Genomic DNA, 18,233 nt, shown 5'->3' with positions numbered 1-18,233 from the left:
ATTGCAAAATGAATATTGAGGACATGTTTCCAATATTATTGATTTTACAAATGTACAAATGGCTGATCTTTATTTTCTGAGCTAGCATTTGCCACTCTCTCTCCTTATGAGCTTCTCCTGAGGAGTTGCTGGCCTTTTGTGTCAGTTATCACTTTGGTATCAAAGAGGCTGAGCAGAGCTTGAGAAGCTCAGAGCTGGTGAGGAACTAGAGATGATGATCATGAAGTGTGTACTGATAGGTTTGGGTGGTTAAGGGCAGAGAGCTCTGGGCTTAAAATTGAAGTACATTGTTTTGAGCACTCATTCTGATTAGGTTTGTGATTAGAAGTGAAATATATTTAACTTTTCCAAATTCTCTCTGCCTTTTTTGTAAAAATACTGACTCACAAAGTTGACAGATATTACATAATTTGTAAAAAAGCTACTTGAGACAGTGCATATAAAGACACTATACATTAATAAACATTCATAATTAGTGCTGCTACTTGTAATAATTACCTGTATCTCCTACAATGAAGTACAGTGACAAAAATATGGTTTTCTAGGCATGCTTTCTTCATTTGATGCCAGGACCTTATCTGAGAGATATAAAATATCTTAACTGGTGTTTGAGTTCATTAACTAATTTCACCCAATTCTCCCTTTCCTCATAATATCTGGTTTCTCATAGGAAAATACAGTAGAGCTTAATTTGTGTTTCCTTTATTATATTCCTTGGATGATCTGCATTTGTTTCAGGTGTTGAAGGAATGGGTTATGTGGATATAATAGGATATAGTAAAAAAAAATTAAAAACAAAAAAGATTTAGTTAAAAAAATGTCCTTACATGAATTCTAGTGATGTGGTTTGTTTGGTAGTTATGATGGAATGTGATTCAAGAGTAGCATTTCCTGAAGTTGCTAAAAAAAACTAATGTTTGAGTTAAGGGGCTAATTAAAAATTCACATATCTTGCTTTTTGTTGTTGTTATTGTTGCTTTCTCATAATTAAAATTTATAACCTAATTCCCGTGTTTTTTTGTAAACTTTTGGCTTTATTCTTTTTTGACTTGCTTATAACACAAGTTGCTTGAATATTGTTGTTTTTTTTGGTATTGTACACAAAGTGCCTAATAAGAAGACAGGGACAGGAATACACTCGAAGAAAGCCATGATTAACTAAGGAGCAAGAGGCCAGAGGATCCACTCAGAATTTTTACCAATTCCTCCAACTTTCCCTTCCCTTTGGCTTCATCTAAACCTATTGAGTGTCAATCAAACACCTGGCCAAAACTTCTTGCTTGTCTCTCAGCAGGGGTGTAAGGGCCTTGAGCCAGTCAAGAAATGACTGACAGTTCAGTCAGAGAGAGTCCATTCAACCACAACTGTTAAAGTAGACAGAATTCCCATTAGACAAATACTTTCTGGACTTAGTCCAAAGATAATAATCTGTTAAAACAAGTTGTCTAATCTTATGGGTTAACTTGAAAGGAGAAGTGGGTGCAGGGCGAATTGCAAAATGGTTGCATGTGTAAGTTCAATTTATTTAATTTTACATAATTAGGGTATGGCAATGATTAGTGCTAATTTCAACTGTGTCAGGCTGAAGAATTATCCAAATGTGTTTGGAAGACTCATTAGAGATTTATGCAGTAAATGTAAGTCTAAGATTTTTATTGATAATGCAAAATTTTCTTAGTGAAGAAAGCAATATACTTTAACTTAATCTGAAATAATTTGAAATCTAGCACTTTAATGATAGGGCTATCCAGACAATGGCTATGCATGTTTAAAGAGGAAGTCTAATGGTGAGAATTTTAATGGTCCTCAAAATAGGTATTTAGTACATACCTACTTAAAAGAAGTTAGTTGAAGTAAGACCAAAGTTAAGTCTAAAATGAAAGATAACACTGCCATGATTTTGAGTTTCACAGTTTTAACGTCTCCTTTACTTTTTTCTAAATTTTCCCATGAATTTCCTCATATCCTAATTTCCATATATGGCCTTAGAATGTGACGGAAATTTAATTTCAAGTTTCACATTGAAAGAATGAATGGCACAAATTTGGTAGACTATATTTAGCTGAAGATTTTTATTGATTTAGATTGGTAATCATCACCAACAGACATCAAACTGTTCATATTGCTAAGTTGGTCCTGGAGAGAGTACAGATACAGAGAAGCTGAGTGGAAACCGAACTAAAAACCTTCTACTGTTTATATTTGTTCCTAAGCATCTGTCCTCATAGCTCCTTTGGCAGCTAATAATCATTTTTAGTAATAAACAACCCAAATTTTATGTATAAGTATAATTTGTAATTCACTATTTTGATGATGAATTCTAGTGAATAAATGTAGACGTGGAAGAAATACATAGTTGATGGCACACATATTTATGCTTCTGGAAATATCCCATTTATTTATGTCCTCTAGGACTACTGTCTTACTCTTCCCAAAGAAATTCATCTTCAGAATAATCAGATAGAGGCTCAAATAGGACTCTTCACCAAAATCTCAACTCTCTTTTACTGTTATTTTTCTGTTGTTATTTCACCCATATCCAGACTCTGTTTTTGTTTTTACAACATTTTAAAATGACTAGCCTCAGGATACCTTAGATGTTACTACTTTGCTACTTCTTACTTGTTTTCCAATATTGAGAAGAGAAAGCCAAGTAGTTCAAATAAGAAAGGAGAAGTAAAGTTAATTTTTTTGCATTAGCTTCTTCTGGAAGCAAAGTCATTTCACTATTTTGCTGTGGCGTGGCCATCTCTCTGGTTTTCCTTTACATGAGGGTGGTTATTGGTAAGTCACAGGTGATGATGCCACTCTTTGCTCAGGTAACCCACAATGTTCTTCCGACCCAGCAGGCCTTGTGAGAATTCAGTTCTCTTTGAATCAGGGCTCAATGACCAGTAGTGATGATGTACTACAGATGGTATGGTAGGAATTTTGACTAGTTGAAACCACATGATATCAATTTAAGAAGGATAAAATAGATGCTTTCTTATGCAAAATATTTTTCTTTCAAGAAGTACAATTTCTCTGCCTCCTTTACCCAAACAGGAAAAGTTGTTTTGTTTTATAAAGTAGTGTAGTGTCTTTAGAATAACATCAGTGTTTTTTATGAGACATGTATAGATGAAGAGATGTAATTTTATGTGTAAAATTACACTAAGTAGTCATTTGAACAATTTTAGTGTTGTATTTGATGTTTACTTTTAACATAAGACCAAAGTATAAATATAGAATTATAGCTTATTTCCACCTAAAAACATTAAACATTGAAATTGTTTCCGTGAATATGGGTAGAGAGACATGCATATTAACTTGTATTTGTATTCAATAAATCTTCTTTTGCATATTGGTATCTTTTGTATTTTCATAGGAAAACTCTCACACTCATTAAGAAGCTGTCTATTATTGTATCTTTGAGAGAAAAAGGCTGTATCTTAGCCTCCCTACTGAGTGAAGGCTCATTATAATTTGTCTCTTTATGTTTCCAAAATGCTGGACTCACATGCTCAACTCATTAATGAGACTGGAACGCATCTCATAATGGCTGGCTTGTAGCACTAAAGCCACACAGAGTTAAAAAGAATGTTGCAGTTTAATCTATTGGCCCAGGAAATGCACTTGCAAGGCAGTCGTCCAGTTGAGAAGAGATAGAAAGAAAAAAGTTCCTCTTCGTATTTAGTTAATTATGAGCTCTTTGATTTTTAGTTTTCTCCCTATTAGGTGGATTATTAAAATCCTTGAAAAAGGAGTTTAATTTAAACCAAAAATGTTTTGCTAGTCAACCAAAGAGAGGTGTCTACTTTTAAAGCTATTTTAAAAAAATCACTGTTGTTAGGACAAAAAGAATATTTTTTCATATATTTCCTTCATAAAGGCTTAATTGTTGTATGACTAACCTGATTTGACCATAGTGCTCTGCCTGGTGGGAAGTGTTCAATCTCTTATTTTAAACTAAACAAGATTACTTTGGAGGCTGGCATTCAGGGGCTTGCTTTTAGTGTAATAGGCTAGGGGTTATGGTGCACCCCTTGCAGTTCCACTAATTGAACTCTTTGGGTACTTGAGTTGCAAATAGTTAGCTCCAGAAGGGCCTTGCCATGGGTACGCAAGAAATTACTAACTGCATGATTTCCCCATGCTAGCTTAATGAGGAAGAATGAGTCACCATGCCAACGAAAACACCATAGCAATGGGTTTAGGAAGGTCTTTACTCTGACACTTGCTTCCCACTTGAGTTTTAAAATACAGTACAAATGCAGAGGGGGTCAGACATAGCCAGACAGAATCTGAAATCAATGTATCATCTTATACAGCAATACTACACTGTGGTCAGTGAGCTCAAAATACACTTTATTCCTTTTGGATAGCAGTTAAATGTTAAGAGTGATGTTAACTTGTATTTGTTCGGTTTTCTTTGCTAATAGCTTTCAGATATTGATATAACAAAGCCCATCTATTTAATTTCATTTGGCTTATAAGAGCTTTTATTTTAAATGATAACAGGCATTTAAAAAAAACATAAATAGAATTCAATTTTGAAACTGTTTTTAAGTTTACATAAAAATTCCAGAAGATAAAACAGAAGGGTCCTGCCCATATACATCACATTTACTTTCTTGCACTAACATCTTGTATTAATAGAGTATGTTTATTGAAATTAACATGGTGTCAGTATATTGTTAACTAAATTCCACAGTGTATATTTCCTCTGTTTTTAACCTCAAATCCCTTTTCTGTGCCGTGTTTAAAAGGTTGTGTTGTCACACTCATGTTTGGGTAAAGTAATGCAAAGTACTTGAGGAAGGAGGGGAAGTTAAAGAAACCAGTGTTACTTATGTAAGGAAAGCTTATGACTTTAAGGATAAATAATGGATTCAGAATTGATGTGCTAGGTTTTTGTGTTATGTCTACCTAGCCTTCACTCTCACTTCCCACTTTCAGATGCTGATTTTTATCTACTTTACTCTTACAACTATGATCATTGCCAAGGGCTTAATTTGGAATTCAATGAGCCTTATGCTTAAGTAATTTATTCTCATTAGTTTGCCAAAAATGAGTCTCATGATGGGTTTAATACTCTGAGGCAGAATATTTACTCTTTTTTTCATTGATTCTAAAGTATTGCTATTCATTTTCATTTATGTCCCAGAATCTTAGATCAGAAGACACTATTGAAGCTGACATCATCAATAGCAGTTTTTCTTGAATAATAAAGAAGGAATCTCTATAGATAAATTCGGTGAATTTTGTTTCCCTTTTGTTTTATTTTTTGTCTTAAGGACATCCGTAGAAGAGAATAATAGCACAGGGATTCTTTAGGACATCAACATTAATTAGCATGGCAACATCTTCTCATTACTTTCTTCTTCATCATGTAGTTGATGTGTAGGTAGGCTTTTGATGTTTTGTGATATACTTGAAATTATTTGTATATTAAGCTGTAGCTATTTTCTTTCATTCCACTTGTCTGTCAAAAGCATAGTTACCAACTCTATATTCTTAACTAATTTTCATTGTATACTTTTCTGTATATGGTAGTTCAGAAATTCCCTCGAAAATATTTTAACTAGAAATATGGACTAAAGTTGACTTCCTTTTTTATGTTAATGATGAAGATTTTGCCAAAGAGAAAGAATGGGTTTCAATTTTTAAAAGACCTACTTTCATAAAGCAAATCCATGTCATTTTGTGCACAAATAGATAAATTAAAATATGAATAGTGTCACGTCATTGGCTCATGCCTGTAATCCTAGCTACTGATCCAGAGGATCAACGTGGAAACCAACCCAAGCAGAAAAGTCCATGGTCTCTACCTCCAAAATAAGCAGCAAATAAGCTAGACAAGAGGAATTGCTTAAGAGGTAGAACATAAAGAGGTAGTCATAAAAACTTGCAAGGGCAAGATTCTGAGTTCAGATCCCAACATGGTATCAATATGGTATAGAGAGAGAGACAGAGAGCAATAGAGATAGTGAGAGAGAGAAAGATCCTTCCCACTAGCATGAAATATAAGTGTGTTTTATATGAATATTTTTCTAAGTATGCAGACATTATTTTTCTATTTCAGATTCTTTTATGATAAAGTTATAGTGAGGAAAATGTTCTTGTAGAATTAATGTTGTTCATTTTATATGTCCATTTCAGGGATAAAGAGACACACCATAAACACACATTTCTATACATATATGGTAACTATCATTTAGGAAATAGTACTCCATAATCATGTGCCATGTTGTTTATGAGCCTCCCTAGAGAATGAGGAGTTTGCATACTAGGACTTAACATGTGCAAGACAAAGATAGTTAGGATATGGGTTTTAAAAGCTTGAGGGTCAACTGTAGTTTGAGTCCCTACAAATAACAGGCTCTATCCTATCCTGTAAGGAACTTGAAATATGTCACTTGGAGAAACTCAGTTCTAAAAGCTAACATTTGAATTGAATTGAAATTTTATATCATAATATGTTTTTAATTTAATTTTCTTATCAAGTTAAGTTTTTTTTGTGTGTGTGTTTTTTTGGCCAGTCCTGGGGCTTGGACTCAGGGCCTGAGCACCATCCCTGGCTTCTTCCCCATCAAGGCTAGCACTCTGCAACCTGAGCCACAGCGCCCCTTCTGGCCGTTTTCCATATATGTGGTACTGGGGAATCAAACCCAGAGCTTCATGTGTAGGAGGCAAGTGCTCTTGCCACTAGGCCATATTCCCAGCCCCAAGGTTTTTTTTTTTTTTTTTTTTTTTTTTTTTTCTTTTTCTTTTAGATAGCATTGTTACATGGAAATCTGTCATTTCTGTGTTTTTATGTACTTACTTATTTACATTACTAAGGTTGAAACCCAGGGCCTTGTACTTTCTAGTCAGGTGATATACCATTTTAACCCATTTCGGTCTGTCCGTCTGTTTGTTGATTCCTTCCCCCTCCCTCCCTTTCTTCCTTTCCCTCTCTACTTTCTTTCTTTCCCTCTCTCTTTCATCTTTAATTAATTATATGAAGGAGTTGCTTTGTAATAATTTATAAATACACTATATCTTGATGGATGTCATTTCCTGTTAGTCAATTTTCATAGAGCCATTTGCAGATTTAAAGACATTTTTAACTTTTAGATATATGAACCAATTTTTCTACTGCAGAAGTTTTATCTCTGCAGACTTGATATAAATATTTCTAGGCTTGTGGAGAAATAGTCTTTGTATGCATGCAAATGCATTTTTTATAAAACATATTTTTCCCTAAATAGCACTGATGATTCTATAATATTTACATATTAAACACAAATTTTCACCAGTCATGGTGTTATATAATGATTTTGTTATCTTAATTCTTATTTTGGCTGTATAAATATATATATATATATATATGAATTCAAATATACATCTATCCTTTTATGTAGTTTTTCTTTTAGTTGTGCATTGATTTGATCATAATAGCAGATTATGATTTATTTCTGTAATCCTTATTGAAATTTTTGGCAGTTGAACCTTTTTGCTTGTTTAGTTTTATAACAATATGCCATAATAGACCTATCAGAATTTTACAGGATTGTGTGTAATAAAAGTATGTATTACCAAATCATTAATGACATAAAATGTTATTACATACTTCTACTGTATACTACAAATTTTCCAGCAAAACTGTACAATTAATATTTCTCCAACACAGCGGGGCTTGGACTCAGAGCCTGAGTACTGTCCCTGGTTTCTTTTTGCTCAAGGCTAGCACTCTACCTCTTGAGACACAGCACAACTTTCAGCTTTTTCTGTGTATGTGGTGCTGAGGAATTGAACCCAGGGCTTCATGCAAGCTAGGCAAGCACTCTACTGCTAAGCTAGCACTCCACAGCTAAGCCATATTCCCAGCCCCACACAGTGGGATTCTTATGTCAACATAATTTGAATGACATTTATATCTACTTCAATATTTTCTTCATATATGCAAATGTATACTTGAATTTTGATTTTTATGAACTAATGAAATTGTTCAGTTTGCTGTTATAAAAAGTCAAGTATTTATTGGGCTATTTTCTTTTCCTTCCTTTCTTTCTTTCTTTCTTTCTTTTTTTTTTTTTTTTTTTTTGCCAGTCCTGGGCCTTGGACTCCAGGCCTGAGCACTGTACCTGGCTTCTTTTTGCTCAAGGCTAGCACTCTGCCACTTGAGCCACAGTGCCACTTCTGGCCGTTTTCTGTATATGTGGTGCTGGGGAATTGAACCCAGGGCTTCATGTATATGAGGCAAGCACTCTTCCACTAGGCCATATTCCCAGCCCCTGGGTTATTTTCTATAAATTTCATTTCTGTACTTTGAATCTTTCTGTTCAATTACTTTGCCTTTTGTGATTCGTAATTGAGAGATTTAAGCGGCCAGGAGGAAACTTACCTCACAAGGTAAGTTTCAGTCCAAGAAATGCAGCTTTCTCCTATTCCCACAATGTTTATAAAATCTGATGTCAGTTTCTGTCTTCTATGTGACTATTTCAAATCATAATTCTACTTATAATATTCTCAAGTACTTTTTCAGCCTAGCTTTCCTGACATTTGTAATATGGAGAATTTAATTTGTTCCAGAGCTTGGGAGAAATATTATTTATATTTCATGGTACTTCATTTATTTATTTATAATTAGGAAACTATATGCCATGGTTCTATGAAATGAAAGTAGAAGTCCCATAGAAACTTTAGAGGCAATACTGAGAATTAGACTTTTACAGTGCAGGATAATGATCAATTGTGCCTGTATTTGTATCACCTCGTTCCCATCCTAGGATGAGGGCAGTTGCTGACAGTTGGGATGTCATGTTGGACAACTGTTTCTTAATTCATTTTGACTCTTCTTTCCCCCCTCCTTTCTCCCCAGGTTTCTAGATAGAAGGTAAAACTCCAAAAAATTTTGAATACTAATCTTTTAACAGGTGTGGATAGATAAGGAGATATGCCAGTACCATAGATTGTAGATTTCATTAATTGAATGGACTAATTATGCGGTAAATATTAAATTTTCTAATGCTTCCTAGAGAAAGGTATCAACTCTTTGGATTACCCAGATTTTATCTATCTGAGAAAGCAGTGCCTGTCTTGGGTAATTGTGCACACCAGCCAAGAATCAAGAATCTTCAGGCAGCAGATACAGTAAGCTGTGGCTTTACCTCAGTTTTGGAAAACATTAAACTGTGATCTGAGCACACAGTGAGATTTCTTCTCAAGAAAATAAAAATATTTTAAAAAGTAATGTTAAAGCAAACTTTGGGATTATTCAACTCAATAAAAATGTGTTAAACTCTAGAACAGAGCATAGGGACTAAATGAGAATTTAAGCTTTTTAAGGTCTTAAACAAGATGAGAAGAAAAGATTCACAGGTTTAGTGAATGAGATTAGCAGACAGATTAGATTTTTTTTAGGATCCTATTTTTATATGTAATATATATACTTTTTAATTTCTAGGAGAAGCATTAAAGAGAACTAAAAATTTCAAGTTTGAAGTTTCAGTTATTAGTTAAAAAGTGATAGTAGATCACCAGACCATAAAAGCTCTTCTACTATAATCATTTTAATATCAACTTTGTTTATTAGTTCAGGTTCTTCCTGCTAGTGCATTAATTTTACACTTACAAATACTACCATGGAGTTAGAATGTGTGTAAGGGGATGTCTCATTTAAGAAGTTTTTGTGTCATTGATCTTAGTTATTTTTATCAATTTAAACAGAAAGTACTATAAAATATTTTAAGATATAAAGCACTATGGAGTTATCACCATAATGTGATTATTTTACTTGTGTTTTTAATTTTAATTCACTTCTCCAATAATTATAATACTTATCTCTGAATAGTTTTTCATTACTCACATCTTTATCATATTTTTTTGTTTTGTTTGCTGTTGTGGCCAGGGAGTAAAACAAAGGTAGCCTTCCTTTGTGCTAAGCATGGGCCTTCCTCAAAGCTCACATCCTCAGCCCTTTTTAATACTTTATTCTGAACCAAGCTATCCTCAGACTTATAATAATGTTTTTTTTTAAATATTTTTGAAAGAGATAATTTGACAACATATTCAGCCACCCCATCTCAGGATGTGTTAGAATGGTCTTGGTCATACTTCAAAATTGGCAACTTGTTGTAAACTCAGGATTTGTTTTTTAGAATAGTCTTCTTTATCCATAATGTCTCCTTTCTTTATCTTTGCCAAATGGTATGAATCTTCATTGTAGAATCTAAGAGTACTCAATTATATGCCTGAGTTAGTGAGTTAGCAAGGTATTACAACTTCTAATATATTGTTTTGCATCTTTATTTTCTAAAATGCTGAAATTTAAGACTTTTGCAGCATAAGGTTTGTGTAAGCTATTCTCAGAAAGAAAATAATGAAAGTTTTCATGATTTCATTTGGTCAGACAGACCTACCACTTTCACAGATGAGGATGATCATTGTAAAGTCATTATTAAAGCCATTTTGTTTTTGACAATTATCATCTGCATGGGATTCATAAGAAGGGCTATTAAACATTAGATGCCATTGATGTTAATGACAGGTTGTGGTAGCCAATGAGGTCCAATTTTATATATTCTGCAAGGAGATTCAAGACAATTGAGGTTCAGGTTAGCATGAACAAAACTCAGTATCCTTACTGCCATTTAGATATGAGTGGTCACCTACTATATTCTATATTTTCTTATGTGACTTTTCATAACTATAAACTTAAATCACAACACAAAAGAAGGAAGTTATTTTGCACCTACTGCATCTCAGACAGGCTTTGAAGCTTTGACTATTGGTATTTTAGAAAGGAAGAAGAGCAAAGGATAAGTTTCCAAATTATATAAAAACAAGCACTCCACAGTGATTTTCAAGTTATTTTCCCCCTAAACATACTTAATAGATAGGAAAAGAATGGGGACATATATTTGCGACATAATGCAGTTTTGTCATTGCCCATGTAAAAATATATTTCACCCCTTAATGTTAACTAATACCATATTGATGATGATCTTTATTTCTCTCCCTCTCTTTTGGTTTCAGAGGAAGAACTTGTCTCTTTTCCTCAGCATTAGTTTGTTAACTTTTTGGGGGACCTCCCTCTTGGGTGCCCGGTTATACTGGATGGGAAACAAACCACCAAGCTTTTCCAACTCGGACAACCCAGCTGCTGATTCAGATAGCCTGCTGGCTCGCACACTCACCTTCCTCTATTTGCCAACCAAGAACTTCTGGTTGTTGCTCTGCCCAGATACCCTCAGTTTTGACTGGTCAATGGATGCTGTGCCTCTTCTCAAAACAATTTGTGATGGGAGAAACCTACACACTGTGGCCTTCTATACTGGACTCCTCCTCCTTGCCTACTATGGTTTGAAGAGCCCGAGCTCAGAAAGAGAATGCAACGAGAATCCTTTGACAAATGGCAAGCAGAATGCAAATGGACACAGCTGCCATTCGGAAGTGGAGTACCGAAACTCAGAGATTAAGCCCAGCTTTGCATCCAAAGTAGAAAATGGCATTAAAAATAATGTATCACCAAGAACCCAACTCCCTTCTACTGAAAACATTGTTGTTCTGTCTTTGTCTTTGTTGATAATACCCTTTATTCCTGCCACAAACTTGTTTTTTTATGTCGGCTTTGTAATCGCAGAGCGAGTGTTATATATTCCTAGTATGGGCTTCTGCCTCCTGATTACAGTGGGTGCCAGAGCCCTTTATGTCAAAGTCCAAAAGCGGTTCCTCAAGAGCTTGATTTTTTATGCTACAGCTACACTAATTCTTTTCTATGGACTCAAGACTGCGATCAGGAATGGAGACTGGCAGAATGAGGAAATGCTCTATAGGTCAGGGATAAAAGTAAACCCAGCCAAAGGTAATATCTTCTTTTATGCTTTTGCTTGGACTGTTTATACTTCTCACCTTTGTATACCTTTGCTTCTTAATCATACAGAAGAAGAGATCCTTTTATGCAGTACCAATACCTTTCATTATTTTTTATGACTTGTATAGAGGAATTCCTGGAAGTTCTGCTGTTTGTGAAATATTTTCCTGATATGATTTTTATAGAAGAATTAGAATGTGTCTTGAGTATGTTTTGAATTGTCAGCAGAAGAATTTAGAGGAAAAAGATTTGCATTCATCATGCAATGAGTCAGGTTATCTCAGGGTCCACTAGTTCCTGTGTTTTCCAACCTTTGTTTGAGGTAACACCACCACACCTGAAGGAAAGACTACCACTGCATCTTGGAATGGTGTCTCAGGGTTGTCAGTGTGTGTGAGTAGAGACACAACTCGTCATTAGCTCTTCAGAGGTTACATATTGTGTGTTGCCAAGCTGAGTTGGCACAGCCTTATTTAAGATTTCCTAAGGAAATATGCTTTAAACTATAGAACGAGAAAATTGGTGAAACCTTATTTTGTTGCTTTAAGTTAAAAATATTTTAGCAACTCTCAAAAATTGATAACCAACACAGAAATAAATTTTGTTTAAAGCAAAAACAAATAGCTGACATCTTTGAAAATGGATTCCTCTGGTTTAAACAATTTAAATAGTGATTGAGACTAAGAACTATTGAACAGAAGTAAGCATACAGTTTTGCTGTAGAAATATAGTATAGTAAATTATGCCAAATAGACTTATTCTTCCCGAATCACATTTTTATTCCTTACATTATAGTTGCTTGTATAACATTTTGAACTTGGATTTTGCTAGTCCTTCTAATGTAATTCTTGATTCAGATTCAAATACCAAGTGGAAGATTGTTGTAAGTGTGTGAAGATGGCTTGGCTTACCAATATATATCAGGATATGTATCCAAACATCAAGACACTTAGAAACAACTTTGGCATCTTTGTCTGATTAGCATAAATTAAGCCAAGAGTTCAATGAACAACTCTATGTTTTGTTAAGCCAAGAATGAACTGTTTCAATCTTAAATTGCTAATTAGTTATACCGATTTTGATGGGAAATAGAAATATTAATGTTGAGCTAGTGCATAATATGTAGTTCTGCAGTTCTCAAGTCTCAGTGATGAAACACTCGAAATTTGTTGCAGTCATTTTGTGAATACTTTTCGGCTGTTTTATTTTTTTTTTCTTCTTCCTTGGTTGATACTTCTATCAACTAGTCTGTTGTCATAGACTTGTTAAAAACAGATATATCATAAGGAATTAAAAACAAAACACTGAATATTAATGAAATTTGTTTTTGATTAAATGTCAGACTACACTCCTATTCCAAAGGGCTAAGATAGCCAGGAGTTAAATAAGCTAGAAGTTGTAACAACCTAAGCATGTGCAGCTGAGAGCTGATAAGATGGCGCCATGCTTTCTCTTGTTTGTTCCCCTGCCATCTCACCCTGTCCCTGAGGTCCAAGAGGGCTCATTATCACCTCAGCACCTCAGCTGGCAGGAAATGGGGGACAAAGGGCAAACTTTGGGTACACACATTCTCTCCAACTCCTATCACTGGAATTCCACACCCCATGTTTTCTCACAGATCACTCTCCACACCAAGCCACAAGAAACACTGGGAAATGTTATCTAGATTCTAGGAAGCCAAGCATCTTGCTCATTTTTTTTTCATGAAAAAGGAGGAAGGTAGATACTTAGAGAGCAGGTTGTAAACAGTCTTCTCTGTTCCAAAATGTGTGAAAACCTTTTTTAAACTCCATAGATATTTTTCAGCCATAGCTATTGTGATTGCTGATAGATAGAGAACTGAGCATATAGTTTGGTGATGTGGTTAAAATATTCAGTCATTTGTTCCCATCTATTTACTCAGTTGTAAAACTACTAATAGCAAAGGGACTACTAAGCATTTCCTATTTCTTTGGTTCCCTATATATTTCCTTGTCGATTTCCTTTTTCAGTAATGGAGTTTGTACTAAGGGTCCTGAAATGCTAGGCAAGCACTCTACAATTTGAGCCAAACCCTCTTTGTTTTAGTTGTTTCAGATAATGCCATACATGTTTTCCTGCATCTTTTAGAGATTGTATTTAACTGCAGATGAGTCTCACGGGCTTTCCTGCCTATTGGCTTCAAACCTCCATCCTAAGAGATCTCAGCCTCCTGAGTAGCAAGGATTATAGATGTGAGCCATTGGTATCTGCCTCAACTTACTTTTTACTTGGTCTGGCCTTAACTACCATTATCCTATCTTTATTTCCCCAGTAGTTGGGATTGCATGCATAAACAACAATTTTTGACCCTCCGTGTCTTTTCCAGAGCACTTGAAAAATGGCATAGTATTTAGGTGTTCCAAAATATTATTAGTTAGATAGATGCATAGCTGACTAGAATTATTTAAGTTCTTTAAGACATCAGTCAGTGAGACCTTGAAACTAGCATTCCCAATTGCTCTAGTTAACTGCTTTACCTGTAGCCTTTACCATCTTAATAGACAGCAACTCTATTATCCCAGCAGCATTGACAACATTCTGAATTATGTATGCTTCCTTTGCTCCTTTCCTTATTCCATTGCATCAGTAATTCCTTTCGGCTGTGTCTTCAACAATGCCTCTAGAATCAATCACCTCTTACCATCTCTGATGTTATCTCTGTATCTCAAGCCACCATTAACTTTCAATTGATTTATCATTAAGACATTTACTTTACCTGTCAGCTTCCTTTTTTGTGTGTTTTACCATGTTTTGTATTTTTTAAATTTTACATTAAGCATGATTCTTTTAATAACAGGAGCTGACACTCCAAAGTAAGCTTTATATTAATCGGGATGGGAGCTAGACTGTACTTAATATCTGCTATAGTTCTCCCTGCCAGAAGTGACAAGTTCCTCTGGGTTCCTTGTTTTTATAGTCTAAGGATTCTGAGCTTACAATTTGCATCTTTCAGCTATAACTCACTACTTTTGTACAGAGATCTTGTAGGTTTGGCCATTGGTCTTCTATTACCTAACAGTTAAATCTCAGCTTCTTTGGTCTGTGACCTTCACAAGTGTTCCTTGGCTTTCTTTTTTCCATTTCCAGTGGAGAGGAAGGCTTGCAGTGGCTGGAGTGGAAGGAGTATGTCCCCTTCCTCCCCCAGTCTGGAAAAGCTATTGTAAGGCTTTTCTCCTAAAAAGCATGCCTTTGGATGGAGAGTGCTCAATGTATATTTCATAAGTCTTATTCTTCTCCTTCCCTTTGCTAGAGTGTCTTTCCTAACAGTTTCTATCACCAGCAGTTGCTGCATCAGGAGAGTTTGCCTCTCCTATAGTTCTGGAGGTAGTCTGCAGATTTCTGGGTGATGATTGTTGAATGTTTCCTGTATTCATTTTCATTCATTAGTGTTTTCTCCTCTAATGATGACTCCAGTTACTTAATGTCTGAGCTGACACCCTGATTCCCTTGTTAGACTCTTTGAGTTTACGGTTAATCAGTTGCCCTAGTGACCCTGATGCATAGAAATATACATCAGATCATGTGTAGCATTCCAATGTGGCTTCTCATTTCTTTCCAAAAAAAAAAAAAGCCATAGAAGCATGGACAAGATCCTATACATCTAGCAGCCTTTTCAGCTTTTCTCTTTTAGATTCCATCTTTAACCTCTGTTCTTTTAAGTGTAACTATTTAGTCGTACTAGGGTCTGAGCTCAGGGCTTTGTACTTTCCAAGCAGACAATCTATTATTTGAGCTACTCTAGCCTTTGATATGCCCCACCCCCTTTTTTTTTTTGGCCAGTTAAGCTTTTCTTGGGCTTTTGCCCTAGGCTTTCCCCAGTCATTCCTGCTATGCTCTCTATCTTACCTTCTTTAGCTTTTGCACTCCCAGATCACATTATTAGTAAGATGTGTCATGTAACATTGTATACCTTGCAAAATTTACAGCTATCCCTCTGCCTCATCCAGCATTTTCTATTTTCTTCCATCTTTCTTTCCAACTGGTACTTGACACTATTTGACATACTACAGTTTTGGTATCAGTGAGTTTATGTCTTCATGCATTGACCCTTGTTTGAGAACGTAGGATACAAGAAGGTAAGGATTTTTGTATTAACACATACCATGTCTACATTAGAGACAGTGCCTGGTAGGGACAGTGTGTTCACTCAGTAAAGGAAACATTCAATGGTAAGGGTATGGTTATTGTCCTTCTCCTAAAGAAGTTTTAATGTTTTAGAGGTCAAATGTACATCCATGAGGTAGGGATAAAGTGAAATATTAGGCTTTGTACCTGGTATTAAGCAAACAAGAGTGGTAGAATTAGGAATGCAGGTACTTTTGGGTCGACTGTCAATGACAGGACTACTGTCAGTAACACATGCCTCTGTTCTGCTAGAAGCAAAGGTCTTTTGAAACAAGTTTCCTTTTTCCTCTTCTACTTACAAAAAACTAATAATAATTCTAATTCCATTTACTTCCTTAGCCATGAAGAGAATGGAAATGCTCTTCCCTAAGGCAGATTTTTCTTAATCTGTTGTGTTGAGCTAGCAAAAATTTGGAAATGGTTTAAAGCCAGTCCTTCAGAAGATTGAGATGGGTGATAGTTTTATTTCTGTCTTTGAAAGCCTTTGCAAGTTTTGGAACACTTCAGTCTTCCATGTGTTTTAACACCATATGATTTTAAGTCTCATGAAGCATTATAGTTTATAACCACCACCTTCAGTAATGGGTCCTGCAGACAGCTGCCAGTCATTAACTGATTGGATGCAAATGATGATGGTACAGCCTGTCTTAGTGACTGTGCTGCTAATTTATGATTTAAATCTGGACTCTGGAGAAATGAGAGCTGATTTAGACTGTGTAAACCACAAGTCCTGTCTCATTATGTGGTTGATAATGTCAGGAAAATACTAGACATAGTTGATTACTGTAGTTTGCTGATTTCACAATGACTCTTTGCATTTTTGTGCTTAGCTAAGAGGAAATTTTCTATAATGACTGCCCAAGTTAACAAGGCACATTGTTTTTTGAAAATCTCCCCATCCTTGCAGAACAACACATTTTGTAAGTCATTTTAACTAATATTTGCTTGGAAAAAGCATTTCTCTATCCATTACAAAGCAATTCAATGCATCATGTCTTCTTTCTTGGTCTCTGGACTCACCTAAATCCCCTTGTATCCTAATCTCCTTGTTGCATTCCACACTACTGATCTTAGCTCCTGTGCCTATGGAGAATTCACTGCATAATTTTTTCTCTCTCTCTCTGTCTCTCTGTGTCTCTCTGTCTGTCTGTCTGTCTGTCTGTCTCTCTCTCTCTCTCTCTCTTTCTGATCTCTCTCACTTCTGCTTCTTGTCCTATTGCTTACTCTCACTCTCCTGTGCTTTGGCCTCCTCCAGATCCTGTTTTTAACTTCCCTTCTATAGTATCTAGAGCATTGCCTGGTATATAATGGGTGGAATAAGGGTCTTGATCTTTTCAGTAAGCTTTTCATTGACTTTCTAAGTTACATTTAACGTAACCGCATATTGCTGAGGAGCTTTTCACCTGGATGATCTGCCAGTACCTCAATCCTATCTCCTCTCTTCCTCAAAACTACTAACACACTTCCTTATTAATTAAAGTTATAGTTACACACTAACAAAGTCAGTATTGATAGATGAGTAAACAAAAGATGGCGCGCACACACACACGTATAGCAGAGTATCTGGTATGCCAAAAATCATTCAAAATATTTAAATCTAGATATTTAAAGTTAAATCAGTTCTCCATATGTGTTTGCTTTAGAGAATATTCAGCAATGATTAAAAGCCAGTGGGTTTTTTTTTTTTTTACTATAAACACATGGGATTTTTATTTGTTTTCTATACTTCTGGAAAGCCTAGGGCATCAAAAGAAAATTTATGGGTGGTTATGGGTGGCTCATGCCTGTAATCCTAACTACTCAGGAGGCTGAGACATGAGGAAGGTGGTTCAAAGTCAGTCTGAGCAGGGAAGTTCCGGAGACTCTTATCTCCAACTAACCATAAAAAAGCCAAATGTGGAGCTGCGGCTCAAGAGCAATTGCCCTGTGCAAAAAAAAGCTTAGGGAAAGTGTCCAAGGACCCAAATTACAGAAAAATAAAATAAAAATCAATGTCTATCCTGATTGCCTTTATAAAAGCAATTGTTGAAATGAAGGATATTTGATAAAGAAGTAGCAGGCTTATTTGACTCTGAGGAACATTTCACAAGCATATATGTGTGTGTTATGTATGTATGTACATACACACACACACACACACATCTTGATCTCAGGGCTTGGGAGCTGCCTTTGTATTCTTAGTATCTGTTTGTAATGTAATTCTGTGAATTGTAGATGTTAGAGATAGGTGTCTAATGGTGCAGGTACT

General features: G+C 35.4%; 1 protein-coding gene across 2 annotated transcripts in view; it reads left to right on the top strand.

The window, feature by feature from the left end:
- Tmtc2 (transmembrane O-mannosyltransferase targeting cadherins 2) overlaps positions 1-18,233 on the top strand; it is a 336,895-nt gene that overhangs the window by 162,263 nt on the left and 156,399 nt on the right. For both annotated transcript variants that reach the window (XM_048358667.1, XM_048358672.1), the window contains exon 3: positions 11,002-11,830. In XM_048358667.1, coding sequence (XP_048214624.1) covers positions 11,002-11,830 — 829 coding nt within the window. The remainder of the gene's footprint in view (positions 1-11,001; positions 11,831-18,233) is intronic.

The sequence above is a fragment of the Perognathus longimembris genome, chromosome 1 (assembly GCF_023159225.1).
Source record: "Perognathus longimembris pacificus isolate PPM17 chromosome 1, ASM2315922v1, whole genome shotgun sequence".
In the NCBI taxonomy this organism is placed as follows: domain Eukaryota; kingdom Metazoa; phylum Chordata; class Mammalia; order Rodentia; family Heteromyidae; genus Perognathus; species Perognathus longimembris.
The sequence above is the reverse complement of the archived record's forward strand: the minus strand, read 5'-3'. Positions and strand labels throughout refer to the sequence as shown.